Genomic DNA, 17,475 nt, shown 5'->3' with positions numbered 1-17,475 from the left:
TTTAATTTATTTATTTTTTATTTGTGAACATACTGTACAGAGGGGTTACAATTACATGGGCAGGATAATGCGTACATTTCTTACCAAGCATTGCAACCTCCTCCTTTGGTTTACCCTTCACATCCCTTCCCAGCCTCCCCCCTCCCCCCCCAATCCCAACTTATTTTATTTTTTTAAGACAGGGTCTTCCTATCTAGTTCGGAGAGCCTGGAATACATGATCTTCCTTCCTCTGCCTCCCTATTACTTGGATTGCAGGCATGCAGCATCATTTCAGGCCTGCCTAATACTTTTACTGTGCCTTTTCTATGTTTAACTATACAAATACTGACATTATGATATAGTTACCTATAGTATTGGGTACAGTAACATGCTGTACAGATTTATAGCCCTGAGACAATAAAGCTATATCATATGGCCTAGATGTGTAAAAGGCTTGACTATCTAGTTAAGTATACCCATGATGGTTGTGCAATGATAAAATCACTTAAGCAATGCATTTCTCATATGTCCCTGGAGTTAAATGATCCGTGACTCTAAGAATGCTTGAAGAGTTGCAGAAATTAAGGCAATATATGCCAAAGTTCTTTCTACTGTGTAAAGCATTATCCCAGTATTAAGATATAACTCACCCTATATTCCCCCTTGGGCCTCCCCAGCTCTGGAGCATAACTTTTGGCAGGTGTATCTGACAAAGCTGAAAAAAAAATGAGGCAACTGGCTCAGAAAGACATCATAAGTACCGTTTCTGTAATTTTCCTCTATTGCCTCTTTCTCACTTCTTGTTGTTGTTGTTGCTTGTGCTGGTCCCAGGGCTTGAACTCAGGACCTGGATGCTGTCCTTGAGTTTTTTTGCTCAAGGTTAGCACTCTAACACTTGAGCCATGGCTCCACTTAGGACTCTTTGGTGGTTAATTGAAGATAAAAGTCTTACAGATGTTCCTGCTAGACTGGCTTCAAACCACAATCCTCAAAATCTCAGCCTCCCAAGTAGCTAAAATGACAGGCATGAGTCATCAGAACTCAATACACATGTCTTTTTTCAGCCTTTTTTTTTTTTTTTTTTACCCTCCCAAGGTATCTTTCTGGACAGAAGCAGATCACAGTTCTTCCCTAAGTCAATTCTTGCTCCTGTAGCCTGACTTCTACTTTTGTTGTTATTGTTAATCCTAAAGCTTGAACTCAGGGCTTGGGCTATTTCTGAGCTTCTTTTGCTCAAGGCTAGTACTCTACCACTTGAGCTACAGCACAGCTTCTAGCTTTTTCTAAGTAGTTTTATTGGAGATAAGAGTCTCATAGACTTTCCTGCCCAGGCTGGCTTTGAACCATAATCCTCAGATCTCAGCCTCCTGAGTAGCTAGGATTATAAGCGTGAGCCACTGGTGCCAGCTGTGATTTCTACTTCACCATCAAAAAATTTCTTTAGAGATGGGCATAGTAGTTCAGGCCAGCCAGTGCACAAAAGTCTGCAAGGTCACATCATAACCAATGGCAGGGCATATGGAGTATGCCTGTATCTCAGCTATGGGGGAAGCATAATGTCTGGACACCGCAGCATATGCAGGAAAGCACCAATAGTAGGATTCACAGCCCAGGCTAGCCCAGCCATAAAGTAAGACTCTATCTTGAAAATACTATGCATAAATGGGCTGGAATCATGGCTTAAGTAGAAGAGAGCCTGCCTCTAGCAAGCTCAAGACCCTGAGTTCAATACCAGTACTGCAAAAAAAATTTTTTTCCTCTAATAATGTTATTTAGAAGAAAATTCATTTAGTCATCTAATAACATGTCTCCAAACTCCCCAGACTGTACCACAACTCCCACAACAATCAAGAGAAAGGAAACAATACTTACCATCAGAAAGAGACTGGAAACTTCCAGGTCTAGTTCTACCTAAGGATAAGTAATGAGAGAAGAGGTCAAGAGAGCTCAAGTCAAAGCCATCAGACTGGGTTAAGGACACAGTGTCCTCATTGTCTCTGCCTATACTAGTTATCTCATATAAACATGTCACAAAACATTTGTCCTCGGTGTCCTTACTTGATTTAGTATGTCTTCAAGGTTCCATATCAAAGCACGTATCAGAGTTTTATACCTTTTCATAACTAAATAATATTCTACTGCATATATATTCCCAAATTTTATCCCTGAGTGGACAAAATGGGCCACTCCCATCTTTGGCTATTGTGAACAATGCTGCTATAAACAGTATACAAATATCTGTTGAAGGGGCTGGGAAGGTGGCTCAGTGGTAGAGTGCTTGCCTTGCATGCCTGAGGCCCTGGATTCGATTCCTCAGCACCACATAAGCAAAAAGAAAAAAGCCGGAAGTGGCGCTGTGGCTCAAGTGGTAGAGCGCTAGCCTTGAGCTGAAATGCTGAGGGACAGTGCCCAGGCCCAGAGTTCAGGCCCCATGACCGGACCAAAAAAAAAAAAAAGAAATATCTGTTGAAGTCCTTGCTCCCGGTTCTTTCTGTTATGTAAAAATGAAACTGCTGGGTCTTATGGTAGGTTTATGTTTAATATTTGAGAAAATTGCCTTAGTGACCACACCATTTTGCATTCCCACCAGCAATACACAGGAGTTCTTAGACACACTGCCTAAGAGGTAAGGAGGAATTTTGATCTAGGCAAACTTGTTCAGTATCTATCACAGGGATAATGCCAACTTTATTCATCATGTCCTAGAAATCCATTCTAAAGCTTGTGAATTTCTCTCACTTTTCCCCTTTCTAATACTTAGCCACCAACTCCAATGATAGATTACTGTCTTTCAATAATCATTTTCCTCCTAAGTAAATGAAAAGTACAGCCTGAGCATTTTTCAGAACAAAAAAAAGACTTTGCTGTTCCTTAACCATCATTCTTTACCTCTAAAGAAGTTACTCAGGGAGTAAGTAGAAGCCGGTTTGGGTAGTTGTGCATAGGAGGAGAAGCTGTTTCGGCCCTTTATCTGTTCACGTCCATCGTGTGTTGACCCACTATTACCAGCAGTCTCTTTGATGGACCACGAAATACCTGCAAGACCATTAAGAACTAAATCAGTAAGTTTCATCCAATAGACATCTTTGACATCCAATATTCAATGAACTCAAAGCTTTTCAACAGAGGCCCTAGTCCCTTGATTATCATGGAGCAAGGGAAAAGGTCAGAGTCAAATAGATTAATCAACAGACAAATGGACAAAGGGCATGAACAAATGCATCATAAAAAGGAAATATAGTTTTTAAATATAAAAAGATGATTGTTCATTGATTTATTTATTTTTGTGCCAGTCCTGGGGCTTAAATTCAGGGCCTAGGAATTGTCCTTGAGTACAAGATTTGCTCAAGCCTAGAAATCCACTGTCCATCTTTTTGGTGGTTAGTTGGAGGTTAGTCTTATGAACTTTCCTCCGTTAGCTGGCTTTGAACTGTGATCCTTAGATTTCAGCCTCCTGAGTAGTTAGGATTATAGGCGTGAGCCACCAGCACCTGACTAGATGTTCTTAACAATAGTTTCATATGTTGACAGTACTGTTGATCCCCATTAAGATGAGCAAAGATCTCAAAACTTGATCATACCCAGTAGTAGAAAGCCTGTGGGAAACAGGAACCCTTCTACATTACTGATGGGGAGTACAAACTGGCATAAGCCCTATGGTGGGCAATTTGGCAATAATTATCCAATATGACAAATAGCCAATGCCTGTCATTCAACCCCAAGAAATGATCTTTCACTTATTTGTGTGTCAGAATACAAGGTTACTGATAAGAACAAAAATATCAAAAGGTTAGACACAATCTAAAATTCACCATAGTAGACTAGTTAAATAAATTATGGTAATCCATACAATGAAATACCATGCTACTGCTTAAAAAGACAAAACAAAACAAGAATAAGAAAGCTTTATAGCTGTGCACTGATGGCTCACAGTGGTTGGTAATCATAGCTGAAATCTAAGGATCACAGTTCAAAGCCAGCCCGGGCAGTAAAGGCTGTGAGACTCTTATCTCCAATAAACCACTAGAAAACTGGAAGTGGCTTGTGGCTCAAGTGGTAGCAGAGCACTTGCCTTGGGCTGAAGAGCTCAGGGAGAGTGCCAGACCCAGAGTTCAAGCTCCATGACGGACCAAAAAAAGAGAAAACAAGCTTTTTATATGATATGGAAAGTTCTCCAAGCCCCATTATCACATAAAAATAGCTAAGTACACAGTATGTTACTGCTTGTACAAACACTGGGGTAAAAATAGGTATGCCTATGAGCATCTCTAAATGTAAACCAACCAGACAGTTATATAATAAGGGAGCAGCAGTAAAGGCTTTTGCAGGGGAAGGGCAGGAGAGGGCAGGCACTGAGAATTGAGATGATTGTAATAGTATCAAGGAAAATTTGTCAATGTACACCTTTAATACTTTTGATTTTTAATCATGTTATATAGTATCTCCTATTTATTCATTTTAACTTAAAACATTTCTTAGCTGGGCATCAGTGGCTCATGTCTATAACCTTAGCTAGTCAAGAAACTAGGGAAGGAAAGTCCATGAGACTCTTATCTCCAATGAACCACCAAAATATTGGAAGTCGAGCTGTGGCTCAAGTGGGAAGGCACCAGTCTTGAGCAAAAAAGCTAAGGGACAGCTTCTAGGCCCTCAGTTCAAGTCCTAGTACCAGCTCTAACCAACCAACCAAACAAACATATTTTTCCTGGTATGATGGCTCATGTCTGTAATCTCATCTTACTTAGGAAGCAGAGATCAGAAGGCAAAAAGACAGACAAAGGTGGTAGTACACATTTGTGATCCTAATTATACAGTAGTCCATAGGTAGGAGATAAGAGAATCACAGCCAAAATCATGAGACTTTATCCAAAAACTAACTAATGCAAAAAAGAACCAAAGAGGATAGCTCAAGTGTAGAACCCTGAATTCAAACCCAAGCACCACCAAAAAATTGTAAATGTGTGCATGCATGTCTGAATGTGTGTAAAATGAAACTGCAAAGGTATGAAGTGTTATTATATAATGGCTTAGGCAGTAAGACTTGGTGGCTAAGAAGTTCTGCCAAGTACTTACGAATACCTCAGAGTTCTCAAATATGACTATATATTAGAGTCAACTTCAGCACCCAAATATCTCTTGAGGTTCACCTTTCAGATGTGTGCTTATCTGGTAAGAGTCTAATCTCTTTTTCTTTTTCTTTGGAGGAAACCAGGACTTTGTGCATTTGTGGACCAGTGCGTTTATGATGAGAACCTTGACTATAAATAATCTCTACCACCTCTCTACTTACTTCCCACAGGCTCCCCACTCCAGCTGACTCGTTCCAGGTCATCGTCATCATCATCATCCACAATGTCTCGAAGGCTATTCACTGCTCGCTTGGATTCCTTTAACTGCAGGCAGACAGACAGAGACAATCATTCCTTTCTATCTTTTTCTTTGAAAACGAATGCTGAGCAACTGGAACTTGAAAATAATCAATAACTTTACTCATCAAAAGCCTAGCTTTTTGCAAAGAATCTGCATTCTAGCCAATCATTGCATAGGCAAAAGAGTTAAGATGAATCCAAACCACTTTTGAGTTCTAATCATATTCCTGACAAAGACTTGCTGTGCAAATATTTTAATAAATTTATTCATCTATCCAAAAGTGACCATTTCCTCTTTTGTAAAATAAACATGAATAAAAATAACTCTTTGGGCTGGGAATGAGGCTTAATGGTAGTGTGCTTGTATAGCATGCATTAAGCCCTGGGTTCAATTCCTTGGTGCCATATAAACAGAAAAAGCAGGAAGTGCACTGTGGCTCAAGTGGTAGTGTTAGCCTTGAGCAAAAAGAAACTCAGGGACAGTGCCCAAGCCCTGAGTTCAAGCCACAGGACTGGCAAAAATAAAAAATAAAAAAATAAAAAATAAATCTTCCAGTCTAAGTCATCTTCCAAAAATAAATTAGCTGGGCATAGTGGCATTTGCTCAAGGAGACCCAGGCAGAAGGATTGCTTAGACCCATGAATTTAAGACCAGTTTGGACAACATAACAAGATCTCATCGCAAGAATTAAGACAACAGCCGGGCGCCGGTGGCTCACGCCTATAATACTAGCTACTCAGGAGGCTGAGATCTGAGGATCATGGTTCAAAGCCAGCCAGGGCAGGAAAGTCCATGAAACTCTTACCTCCAATAAACCACCAGAAAACTGGAAGTAGCACTGTGGCTCAAGTGGTAGAGCACTTGCCTTGAGCTGAAGAGCTCATGGACAGTGACCAGGCTCAGAGTTTAAGCCCCAGGGACTAACAAAAGAAAGGAAGGAAGAAAGGAAGAAAGAAAGAGGAAGGAAGGAAGGAAGGAAGGAAGGAAGGAAGGAAGGAAGGAAGGAAGGACAAAGGTTTTTGTGAAGACCTGACTCACACATTTCTTAGCTTAATAAAGACATGTTCAAAAGCCAGGATACGGGGGAGGGGGGGAGGATGGAAAGGGAAGGGGAAACAAAGGAGGAGCTACAATGCTTGATAAGAAATGTACTCATTATCTTGCCCAAGTAATTGTAACCCCTCTGTACAGTATTTTCACAATTAAAAAAATAAAGCCAGGATACCTGAGAGTATAAAAGAAGTAATTTTAGAGTGGTTTCCTAGAGGATAAGACCTTCAGCAGTTGTCTATAGAAGCCTACCTGTGACAGTTCATCATCTTCATCATCGAAAGTGAAAGCCTTGAACTTAGAGCTGTTCCAGTATTCCTCCTCATCACCTTTTGTCCGATTCATCTGTGGTGAGAGAGATAGATACATATCCCTTTCTAGGTCTCTCCCTAAAGAGCTCCAAAAGCTTTAGATTCTTTACCACTAACTGATCCCAGAAATTAGGTATATAGAAAAGAATCTAATAAGGCAAATACTGAACATGCCATATAAAAGAAGATCCATAGGTTTTCAACTGGTGAGGTCATATATTTCACCCTCTAGTTACACAGAAATAGGCATTAATTACTAGAACTTCTATTTTGTTCAAGATTCTCTTTGAGGTGTTTAAGGGATATCAAAAGTGTATCACCAGGCACCGGTACTCACGATTATAATCCTAGCTACTCAGGAGGTGAGATGTGAGGGTCACTGCTTGAAGCCAGCCTGGCAGGAAAATCCATGAGACTCTTATCTCCAATTAACTACAAAAAGCCAGAAGTGGAACTGTGCCTTAAGTAGAACACTAGCCTGGAGCATAAAAAAATCAGGGACAGCACCAGGCCCAGAATTCAAGCCTCAGGAGGAACAGCAAAAATTAAAACAACAACAACAAAATACATGATACAGTCCTTCTCCTGAAGGACCTAGAACAGAGCCAGAGTATCCAGAACATGGATGTGTAACGTTATCAGTGTATGTTGGGAAACACTAGAAGACTTTGTAAATACAAAGCTGGATAAAAACACAAGGACTGGTCAGAGCACACACAAAAAACACTGAGGAATGACATTCATGTATTCAGCATCTCTAAGGAACTGTTCTAGGCTCTGGGAATACTATAGTGAATAAAACTGATAAGGATCTCATTCTCATATTTGCTTTTTGTTGTTTTTTTTTTTGTATGCCATTATTGGGGCTTGAACCCAGGTCCTGAGTATCATGCAAGGCTCTGCCACTTGAGCAACATTTCCATTTCTGGCCTTTATTTGGGGGGTGGGGTTAGTTAATTAAAAATACTACTTTTTAGATTTGTCTGCCTGGGATGGTTTCCAACTGCGATTCTCAGATCTCAGCCTCCTTAGTAGCTTAGGATTACAAGCATGAGCCACTGGTACCTGACTTTTAAAATGCCTAAAAGAAAGAGGGCTGGGAAGGTGGCTCAGTGGTAGAACACTTGCCTTGCATGCCCAAGGCCCTGGGTTCAATTCCTCAGCACCACATAAGCAAAAAGAAAAAAGCCGGAAGTGGCGCTGTGGCTCAAGTGGTAGAGTGCTAGCCTTGAGCTGAAGAGCTGAGGGACAGCGCCCAGGCCCTGAGTTCAGGCCCCACGACCCGACCCCCCCCCAAAAAAAAAGAATGAAAGAAAAGCAATGAAACAGAATATTTTGCCTGTATTTTCAAGTTGTAATTATTTTATCAACAACTTGGTCAAAATTTGGGAAAAGAACCAGGTACCAGTGGCAAAAATCCATAATCCTAGCCAGTCAAGAGGCTTAGACTTGGAGGATGGCAACTCAAAGCCAATCTGGGCAAAAAAAGCTTTCAAAACTCCATCTCTAAAAATAATCACCAAAATGTTGGGCTGGATGTGTGGCTCAACTGATAGTGCCCACTGAGAAAGTGTGAGGTCCTGAGTTCAAATCTGATAGTGGACCCCACTGCAAAGAAAAAAAAATGAGAGCATGATCATGGGAAGAAAATGCATAGTCAAAAGATCATTAGTCTCTTCTATAACGTTCTCTAAAATTTGATTTCACCTTGAAAAAAATTTTTTTCTTTTAGCATTACAAACTAAATTATCAATGTCAACTGGGATTTGAGTGAAAACTATTAGTTCCAGGGGTAGAGAACACTATATATGCCCACAAAATCATTTGGCACATGACAAGACAGACACATACCCTTTTTGATGCTTCTTAGCTAAGCCTGTCTGCTTATACTGGTTTTTTGTTTGTTTGTTTTTGCCAGTCCCATGGCTTGAACTCAGGGCTTAGGTACTGTCCCTGAGCTTCTTTTGCTCATGGTTAGCCCTCTACTACTTGAGCCACAGGATCACTTCCAGCTTTTTCTGTGTATAAGGTACTGAGGAACTGAACCCAGGGCTTCATGCATGGTAGGAAAGCACTCTACCACTAAGCCACATTCCCAGCCCCTATATTAATAATTTTGTATGACCCACAAATAATGTTACAATTTCTAAGTGGCTCATAGTACACAAAAAGTTCCTCACTCCTGCTAGGCCAAGAATAAATACTCAATTTTTCATAACACCAAAAGTAACCTCAAAGGGTACAATGACAAATTCTAAATAATTAGTTGGCTTTTCCTTATATTCCAACAGCACCTTTCTAAATAAAAGCTTTAGAAATACTCATCATGGGAGCTCTATTGAGGCTTTTGAAGGACTTAACAATTCTGCCTTCCCATTTTCAGCTGAAGGATAACGGAAGGCAATGATATATGGTGGGAACTTTCTGCTAATTGGTCTCTTCCCAAGCAGCCATCACTAATTCCTACTGAACCCAGCAATGACTGAAAAGATTCCATTCTACTTTTAATTTCAGGATTCAGAAAAGCTTAATAGACATTAAAATAGACATAGAAAAGCTTAATAGACATTAAAAAAAAATCATTGCATGTGGTGGTACAAGTACAGTCATTGTAGCTAAGCAGCCTTGACTTCAAATCTTGGCTTTTCTAATTCCAAACAAAATAGGTGTCTTTTAAACCTTGCAGAGAAAGTGGTATCCTAGATTATAGGATATATAGGATTACAGTGAAGAAAAAATACTCAGAAAACCTAAAATGCCCAACAGAAAGCAAATACTACATACTAGCTCCTTTTAGTATTGGTTTACTTAGCAACATCTTTTCACCATCATCTCTCTAATAGGGACATTAAAGATTTTTATAAGGATAAACTGTACAGTGCTTAGTGCCTGACAGAAAGTGAATGCCTATAATTAACTTTTACTAACTAATCATGGTGTGTTGGAAAAAGCTTCCTAATTTTTTTTTTTAATTCTGCAAGAAGGCTGGGAATGTGGCTTGTCTAGCGGTAGAGTACTTGCCTAGCATGCCTGAAGCTCTGGGTTCAGTTCCTCAGTACCACATAAACAGAAAAAGCCGGAAGCGGCATTATGGCTCAAGTGCTAGCCTTGAGCAAAAGAAGATCAAGGACAGTGCCCAGGCCCTGAGTTAAAGCTCCAGGACTGGTCAAAAAAAAAAAAAATCAACATATAAATGTCTCTGGAGCTGGGCGCCGGTGGCTCACGCCTGTAATCCTAGCTACTCAGGAGGCTGAGATCTGAGGATCACAGTTCAAAGCCCACCCGGGGAAGGAACATCCGTGAGACTCTTATCTCCAATAAACCACTAGAAAACCAGAAGTGGCGCTGTGGCTCAAGCAGTAGAGCGCTTGCCGCAGGGACAGCGCCCAGGCCCAGAGTTCAAGCCCCATATCTGACAAAAAATAAATAAAAATAAATGTCTCTGGAACAAGTACAACTTCATTATTTCAAAAAGCACTTTGTTGTGCATTTAATTCTCGGAATAATCCTGTGGGGTAGAATTGTTATCTTTTCCATGTTTAAAGGAGGTATGAAAAGGATTAAATATCAAAGCAGCTTTGTTTACCACATCTATTCCAAATTATAATCAAGATTTTCTGCTTCCTAGACTATTTTCACTGTCTTGCATAGTCTATCTACTTTTCATTCCTGGAAGAGCTAAGGCACACCTACGATAAATATACACAGATAAATGCAATATTGCACTGGAGAATTTCTGGAATCTTTTCTTCAACCACACAATGGCAGTTTAACACCAATTTGTACTTAAGAGTGTCACATGAGAAGCTAGATTTACTTGGCCAGGAAAGTGATAATGTTTTAATAGCTCCAAACGTTACAGAACCTTAAGTACAATTTTAATAGTGCTTAAGAAATGTGCTTCACATGATGTTAAATACTTCAGACGTCTGACCTGTATTCTGAGAGCCCCAGGAAAAGGTGACAGATGCAAGAGGAACAAGACACAGAACTAGGAGGATCAGGAAAACACAACAAAACACACACACACACACACTCCCAAAACACACCCTCACACACACACACACACACACCCTCCCCCCCCCCCTCACACACACACACACTCCCAAAACACACCCACCCACCCCTACACACACACCCTCCCACACACCCTCCCCCCCCACCCTCACACACACACACCCACATACACACACACACCACCCCTCCCTCCTTCAGGATCCTCTAGAAACCAGATATCGAAAACAGACTCAGTTTCAAAATAAGGTTTGTGAACTGAAGCCAGAGAATGTGGATTAAAACCGGGTAACCGCGGGCGAACGTTCAGGAAGCCACGGATCTACCGCACTCACCAGAGCCCGGCGGATCCCTGGGTTTTGTTGGTTCAGAACCAAATGTCAAGTTCTGAAGTAAATCTTGGGGCGTAGCCTGGCTCGCAAGACTGGCCCTGAATAGAGAGTCAGGCCGGAACAGAGACGCAGGGATGTCCCAGAGAAGAGGAGGAAGAGGATTGGGATGAGGAGAGGGATGACTCAGACAGACTCGCGGCCCAAGAGCCCGGGACACCCTCACCTCTTCCACACCGAGCCCTCCCTCTCAGGACAGCGCCAGTCTCCGCCGCCAGACCAGCCTTTCTAATCAGTCTACGCTGCATAAGGAAAAAGAGGAAGAGGACACTCACGGGGGCGGAGGAGGGAGTCAGAGTAAAGAGAGCTCCCGGAGAGCATCATGGGACTTGTAGTTCTTTTCCCCCGGCCGTCGGGAACTGTCGCGATAGACCCGCGAGACTTCTTGACTACATCCCCCAGAAACCTTAGCGCACGTGCTAGATCATTTCCTTTACTTTCAACGCGACCTTCCGCGCTTAGACAGAGGGTCCTTTAACAGGACTACAATTCCCAGAAGGCTCAGCAAGACCGATTTAGAGACCAAGGAAACAAAGGGACCACGTCCTTTGTGTCCCTACAGGTGAGGAATGGTAGTGTGAAGGGCTGGGTTTGGGGCCCCTTTGGCGATAATCTGAGGGCGTTTGTGAGGACTTCAGAACAGGCGGAACCTACAGTTAGGCAAGCTGGAACGGAAGTAGCCGGTAGGAGTGGGAGGAGCCGGAAGTTGAGGCGGGGAGGGGTGGGGGTGGAGGGAAAAGCAAGCCAGGAGGTGCTGCGGCCGCTTCTAGTAGTTTCCAGGCGCTGCCGGGCGGCTGGGACCGAGCGGTCCTGAGGCTGTGACTGCGGCTGCTTGGGAGCTGGTGGCGGCGCGCTAGGAGAGCCGATGGCCAAGTGGGGTGAGGGCGACCCACGCTGGATCGTGGAGGAGCGGGCGGACGCCACTAACGTCAACAACTGGCACTGGTGAGGGCCAGCAAGGCAAGGCCGCAGGAGCACCGGCACCAGGCTTGGGTTTGGGGGTTCCTGGGACCTTGGCGCGGACAGAGCTGGGGCCCAGGCAGGCCTGGCCTGAGATCAGGGGATGGGTGGGTTCCTCGTGTGGCAGGGGAAGGGGTTCTCTTCAGCACCCCTAGCCTAGTCTCAGTGTCGGGGACGAGAGGGGTCCGCGGGCGAAGCTTCGTCCCAAAGAGCAATTTCAGACAGAGAACAGAACGTCCCCAATTGCTGCATCCAGCCTGGAGCAGGAAGATGCTTCCTACACGTGGCCGCAGTCAGCGAGACCCAAAGGCCTTTTGATTGTGTCGGGAGCCTGCTGGGGAAATCTCCGGCCCCAGGAGCCATAATCTCTGCTTTGTGGCTTACAGTCAAAGTGAAAAGTCAACTGTAAGGCACAGGTGCTCCAGGAGAAGGTTTGGACTACGTTCGGCCAAGCGCCAGGCTGCTGAAGACCCTGCAGCCTCACATCCGGAACTATGAAGTTGGTTTGTGTTTGGACTCCGGGTAGCCCGGCGATCGTGGTTTTGTATTTTATAGTTATACTGAGTTATACTGCCCTTAAAAGCTCTCCCTCCTCCATGAAATCTTCGATAAACAGCGTTTACTTTAAACTCTACTGAACTTTCGTTCGTAATGCAATTTGGTTGCAGCTCTTTTTGTTGTTGTTGACTGTTACTTAATAGTTGATTGGAAAAGCAGAGTAATCTTTTTTCACCCTCCTCTTCACTGTGCTTGGCAGTATTTTTTGTTATGGTTAGTTTTGAAGTCTAGACTTGTTTTTTGGTCAACCAGAGGACATAGAATGTGTTGCGTCCTTTAAAGCTGTCTGAATCTTAACAGGCTGAGAGCAATGTTGCTAATGAATGAGGACCTGCCTGGTCCTTTTAGCCAAATGCCGTACTCTGTGCTCATCTGTGCTCCTCTCTGCAGTGTGTGCAGTTGCACTCTTGGCCAAATGGGGGTGCCCTTTTAAAACATAAAATGTCATAATGTACCGCATAACTTTTCTCGTTAAGTTGTACTGTTACAGCATTTGCCTTTGTTGGCAGTAATGCAGTGTCTCTCCTTCCTAACAGTGATGTGTTTGTGGACATCCTGGAGTGGAACTACGAGTTTTGTGTTCTTTTTCACCTGTCTGTCCAGCCTCCTTTAACTTTGCCTTCTTAAAGGCAGCCGTGTATATCCTTTGTTTGACTGCTGATCCATAGGTTTACTTCTGTTTTTTCAGGACAGAGAGGGATGCTTCTAACTGGTCCACAGAAAAGCTGAAGACCCTGTTTCTGGCTGTTCGGGTACAGAATGAGGAGGGCAAGTGTGAGGTGACCGAAGTGAATAAACTTGATGGAGAAGCATCTATTAACAATCGAAAAGGCAAACTTATCTTCTTTTATGAATGGAACGTCAAACTGAATTGGACAGGTATGTATTTGCTGGTCGGTCAGAGAAGGAAGAGGCTAACTGCATTTCTGCTGACCTGTTAAGGAGCTGGAGAAAAGAAGTTTTTGAGTAGTAATGAACTGTTGAAGGGAGAATGGGAAGAAAGCAGCATGAGATGTTAAAATTTCCCTGTCACCATGGGGCACTCAGTCTTATAAGTCACCACCAACGAACTGACTGGGCACTGTATCTTTTGGCCCTTGTCTGTCAGGGTATATAAGATGATATTTCCATAGTTTACATTTTCTAACTGTTCAGTGTGAATCTTAAAGATCAGACCACTGTGCTAGTGATTCTGGTGTGGCTATAAATTGGGACTGTCCTATATATTCTTTGATGTAATGACCCATCTGTGACCACGTTAGGAAATAATTGGGACCATACATATCCCCCTCACTTGGTGGTCCTGACAGTTTAAGGGCTGAAGTTAAAAAGAAAGAAAGCTCTGGGAGTATAAAATAGCTACCATCTGTATCTGGGGTAAAACATGAATAAATTTGTGCTTTAGTAAGCATTTAGTACTATGTAATATCAATAAGAAAATGATACTAAGGTGAACCTAGAGATACATCTCTTCATGATTTTTCAAGTATACCTAAACATTGTAGTCTAGAAGGAATTTTATATCTTTATAGCTTGCCCAGTCTTTGAGAAAATGAAGTCTAGAGAGGTGAAGGCAAATGTTGATTTCATTTGGGAGTTCACATATAGTTCAACAAATATGTTACTAAAAATTGCCAAACTATGCAAAAAAATATTCAGTGAAAACAAAGTTTGTAGGGAAAATGGCATTGGGGATACAACACCACAAAAATTTACCCCATCAGAAACACATTTCATGTTAAATGGCTAGAAACACACAAACACTATTAGATAATGGTGTCTTGCCTTGATAAGAGGTCTGAAATTTTTTTGTGATAGTAAACAATAGGATTGCAGCTTAATTGTATAAGGAGAGACATCTGAGTCAGAAGAAACAGCCCATCCCCAATGATGTGTGGTTGTGGCATATAACATGTGCTTAACTAAGGTGATTAGCAGGTGCTTTGAGGGATGTTTTGCTCATTCCTATGCTAGGTTAAGCTAGGTGTAGTTTTCTGTGTTCAACTAATGTTTCTCATGGGTGAAATTCTCTTGATTAAATTGTCCTCTAATATACCAGTCACATGGGGATATGTACATATTCTCAGAGCAAGTATTATGACTGTGTTGGCTGTTGACTCAAGTAGAATTCATACTAGTGCCCAGTTTATATGGCTGTCAGTTCCACTGCCAGGACTGTTAGTTGTTCTTCAGCAAAGAGTGAGGAGAGAGAGGATGGGGGCACTGGATTACATCTGCCTTGTAGCATTCTGTCAGACTAGATGTTGGTTCAGGATAAGGGGGGCCAAAAAAAAAGCCTAAGTGGTGTAGTGCTCTGGTAGGTCCTTCAGGCATAGATCTTTTCCTGCAAAAGAGGAAGCTAACAGCATTTCATTGCTTTTGACAGGTACCTCTAAGTCAGGAGTACAATACAAGGGACATGTGGAGATCCCTAATTTGTCTGATGAAAACAGCGTGGATGAAGTGGAGGTTTGTGAGTCTTAACTCTTCATCTGAGCCCTCCCTATGCTTTTTGTCTGAGATGAGGAAAATGACATTTTCCAAAATGAATAGCCCAGAACTGGTTCAGGCAGTAGACACCAGTCTACAGATGAGTTTCTAGCTATAGGGTACCACTGAAAATTTCCAGAAATTGTACTCAGTTTCTTTGCTTTAGCTTCAAGCATGAGCCACCTTTGCCTTGACAGAGGACTTAAGAAGGAACAGTAATGGGATTGGATGAATACACCATCTCCACACATTGCTTTTGGAAGCATTAGCCGTTAACTGATTGCTTGGAACCACATTCCATGATGTGTCTCTTGAGTTATTTACCGCCTACTTCTGATCTCTCACTCAGATTAGTGTGAGCCTTGCCAAAGATGAGCCTGACACAAATCTCGTGGCCTTAATGAAGGAAGAAGGGGTGAAACTTCTCAGAGAAGCAATGGGGATTTACATCAGCACCCTCAAAACAGGTATCCCTTGAGTGATGACATAAACTGGAGGAGGCAGCCTGCTATCTATCAGATTCTGATTAAGGGGCTAGACTGTTTCTTTAGCAGATGGATGAAGATTTGGTGGGAAGGGACTTATTTCATCTCAAAGTCACTCTAAGCTAGCTAGCTTATAAGAAAAGGAAGGATTTAGAGCCACGGTGCTAATAGGTTGACTAGTAACTTTGGGAATCTAAATGAGATGCATTGATGGATTTGGAAGACTTGGGAGCTCCAAGAAGCAATGTAAAACAACTTAGTTAAACCTTTCTTTTTTTTTTTTTTTCTTTTTTCTTTTTTGCTAGTCCTGGGGCTTGAGCTTAGTGCCTGGGCACTGTCCCTGAGCTTTTGTGCTCAAGGCTAGCACTTTACCACTTGAGCCACAGCTCTACTTCTGGCGGACTTTCCTGCCCAGTTTGGCTTTGAACTATGATCTTCAGATCTCTGCCTCCTGAATAGTTAGGATTACAGACATTAGCCACCAGTGCCTGGCTTCAGTTAGCTTTTAAGATTGATAATGTGATAGTTTAGGTACATTAGATTAACTATTAGTAATGTTTTTATCTGTTATATTTGACTTTTTTATTTGACATTTTTTAAGTGACATTTGATGCTACTGTTGGCTAGCAGTAAACTAAAGACTACTTGAATATGTATCTGGTTGTAGCTGTTTTCTAGGGGTAAGGCAAAGTCAAGAAAGGGACTCAACATGCATCCAAGTTGCCTGGTAGAGTACCCGCTCTTTTTTTTTTGGCCAGTCCTGGAGCTTGAACTTAGGGCCTGGACACTGAGCTTCTTTTGTTCAAGACTAACACTATATCATTTGAGCCATGGCACCACTTCAGCTTTTTCTGTTAATGTGGTACTAAGGAATCAAACTCAGGGCTTCATGCATGCTAGGCAAGCACTCTATCACTAAGCCACATTTCCAGTCCAAGTACCCACTTTTGAAGTCACTTAAATGCTGCTCCACTTACTGGTTAGCTTCAAAAGTGGACTTTGCAAACATTTGGCAAGTTGTAATACTTAGTGAACATATTGTGTTCTATAGCATACTAATGTAGCTGTCTACTGTAGACCAAAGGTAAGGATATAAAAATAGATATTTTTCTGGTTATTTCTCATTTTGGGTTAGGATAATTTAATTTTACCAAGCTTCGTGTAACTGATGGTAAGAAGTAACTCCCAGAGCTGGTGCTTTTGTCTTTTCAGAGTTCACTCAGGGCATGATCTTGCCCACAGTGAATGGAGAGTCAGTAGACCCAGTGGGACAGCCAGCTCCGAAAACTGAGGAGCGCAAGGTAAAGCTATTCCCAGGTAACAGGGAGGAAGGGGTGGCTGTCTGCAAAGGGAAGTAGAACACAGCTACTCCTCATTCTGTGTCATCTCTTGCCCTCTCACCCTAACCTCAAAGCCAGAGCTGCCTGCTCCTTGTTTTTGTTTTGTGCCAGTCCTGATGCATGAACTCAGGGTTCTAAGCACTGTCCTGGAGCTTTTGGGCTCTACCACTTTAACTCTAGGTTTTTTGGTAGTTAATTGGAGATAAGAGGCTCAGACTTTTCTACCCATGCTGGCTTTGAACCATGAGTAGCTAGGATTAGATGTGTGAACCACCAATGCCTAGTATGTCCAGTTCTTTAAGCATAAAAATTCTGTTTGAGAGTTACAGGGATTTGAAGGTGTTTCCAAAGAGTTCTTTCACAACTGAAACATCTACACTCACAAATTCCCTTCAACCCCTCTGAATGCTTAGCTTTTTCAAGATGAAGAATTTTTTTTTTGGGGGGGGGGGAGTCCAGTCATGGGGCCTGAACTCTGGGCCTGGACACTGTCCCTCAGCTCTTCAGCTCAAGGCTAGCGCTCTACC

The 17,475-nt window shown here is 42.4% G+C and overlaps 2 protein-coding genes across 2 annotated transcripts in view; one reads left to right on the top strand and one right to left on the bottom strand.

The window, feature by feature from the left end:
• Vipas39 (VPS33B interacting protein, apical-basolateral polarity regulator, spe-39 homolog) overlaps positions 1 to 11,366 on the bottom strand; it is a 37,885-nt gene extending 26,519 nt beyond the window's left edge. Inside the window, exons 1-6 of the mRNA XM_013013462.1 lie at positions 11,282 to 11,366; positions 6,654 to 6,746; positions 5,272 to 5,374; positions 2,871 to 3,017; positions 1,854 to 1,892; positions 632 to 696 (exon numbers count right to left, since the gene is read on the bottom strand). Of these exons, the coding sequence (XP_012868916.1) occupies positions 632 to 696; positions 1,854 to 1,892; positions 2,871 to 3,017; positions 5,272 to 5,374; positions 6,654 to 6,746 (447 nt within the window). The 5' untranslated portion in view covers positions 11,282 to 11,366. The remainder of the gene's footprint in view (positions 1 to 631; positions 697 to 1,853; positions 1,893 to 2,870; positions 3,018 to 5,271; positions 5,375 to 6,653; positions 6,747 to 11,281) is intronic.
• A 470-nt stretch (positions 11,367 to 11,836) lies between these two features.
• Positions 11,837 to 16,966, top strand: Ahsa1 (AHA1, activator of heat shock 90kDa protein ATPase homolog 1 (yeast)). Its single transcript, XM_013013448.1, has 5 exons — positions 11,837 to 12,060; positions 13,322 to 13,512; positions 15,020 to 15,102; positions 15,473 to 15,590; positions 16,821 to 16,966. The coding sequence occupies exons 1-5, from the start codon at positions 11,981 to 11,983 to the stop codon at positions 16,964 to 16,966; spliced, it is 618 nt and encodes a 205-aa protein (XP_012868902.1). The 5' UTR covers positions 11,837 to 11,980.
• The last annotated feature ends 509 nt before the right edge of the window (positions 16,967 to 17,475 follow it).

This window comes from Dipodomys ordii, unplaced genomic scaffold (assembly GCF_000151885.1).
Source record: "Dipodomys ordii isolate 6190 unplaced genomic scaffold, Dord_2.0 Scaffold2, whole genome shotgun sequence".
Classification (NCBI taxonomy): domain Eukaryota; kingdom Metazoa; phylum Chordata; class Mammalia; order Rodentia; family Heteromyidae; genus Dipodomys; species Dipodomys ordii.
Note: the sequence above shows the minus strand (reverse complement) of the source record. Positions and strands in the feature narration are given on the sequence as shown.

Excerpts from the sequence above, each read along its gene's own strand:
- Ahsa1 (XM_013013448.1), top strand. The coding sequence starts at position 11,981 with ATGGCCAAGTGGGGTGAGGGCGACCCACGCTGGATCGTGGAGGAGCGG. Across the intron at positions 13,513-15,019 it reads CGTCAAACTGAATTGGACAG|GTACCTCTAAGTCAGGAGTA; the intron begins GTATGTATTTGC and ends TGCTTTTGACAG. Across the intron at positions 15,591-16,820 it reads CATCAGCACCCTCAAAACAG|AGTTCACTCAGGGCATGATC; the intron begins GTATCCCTTGAG and ends TTGTCTTTTCAG.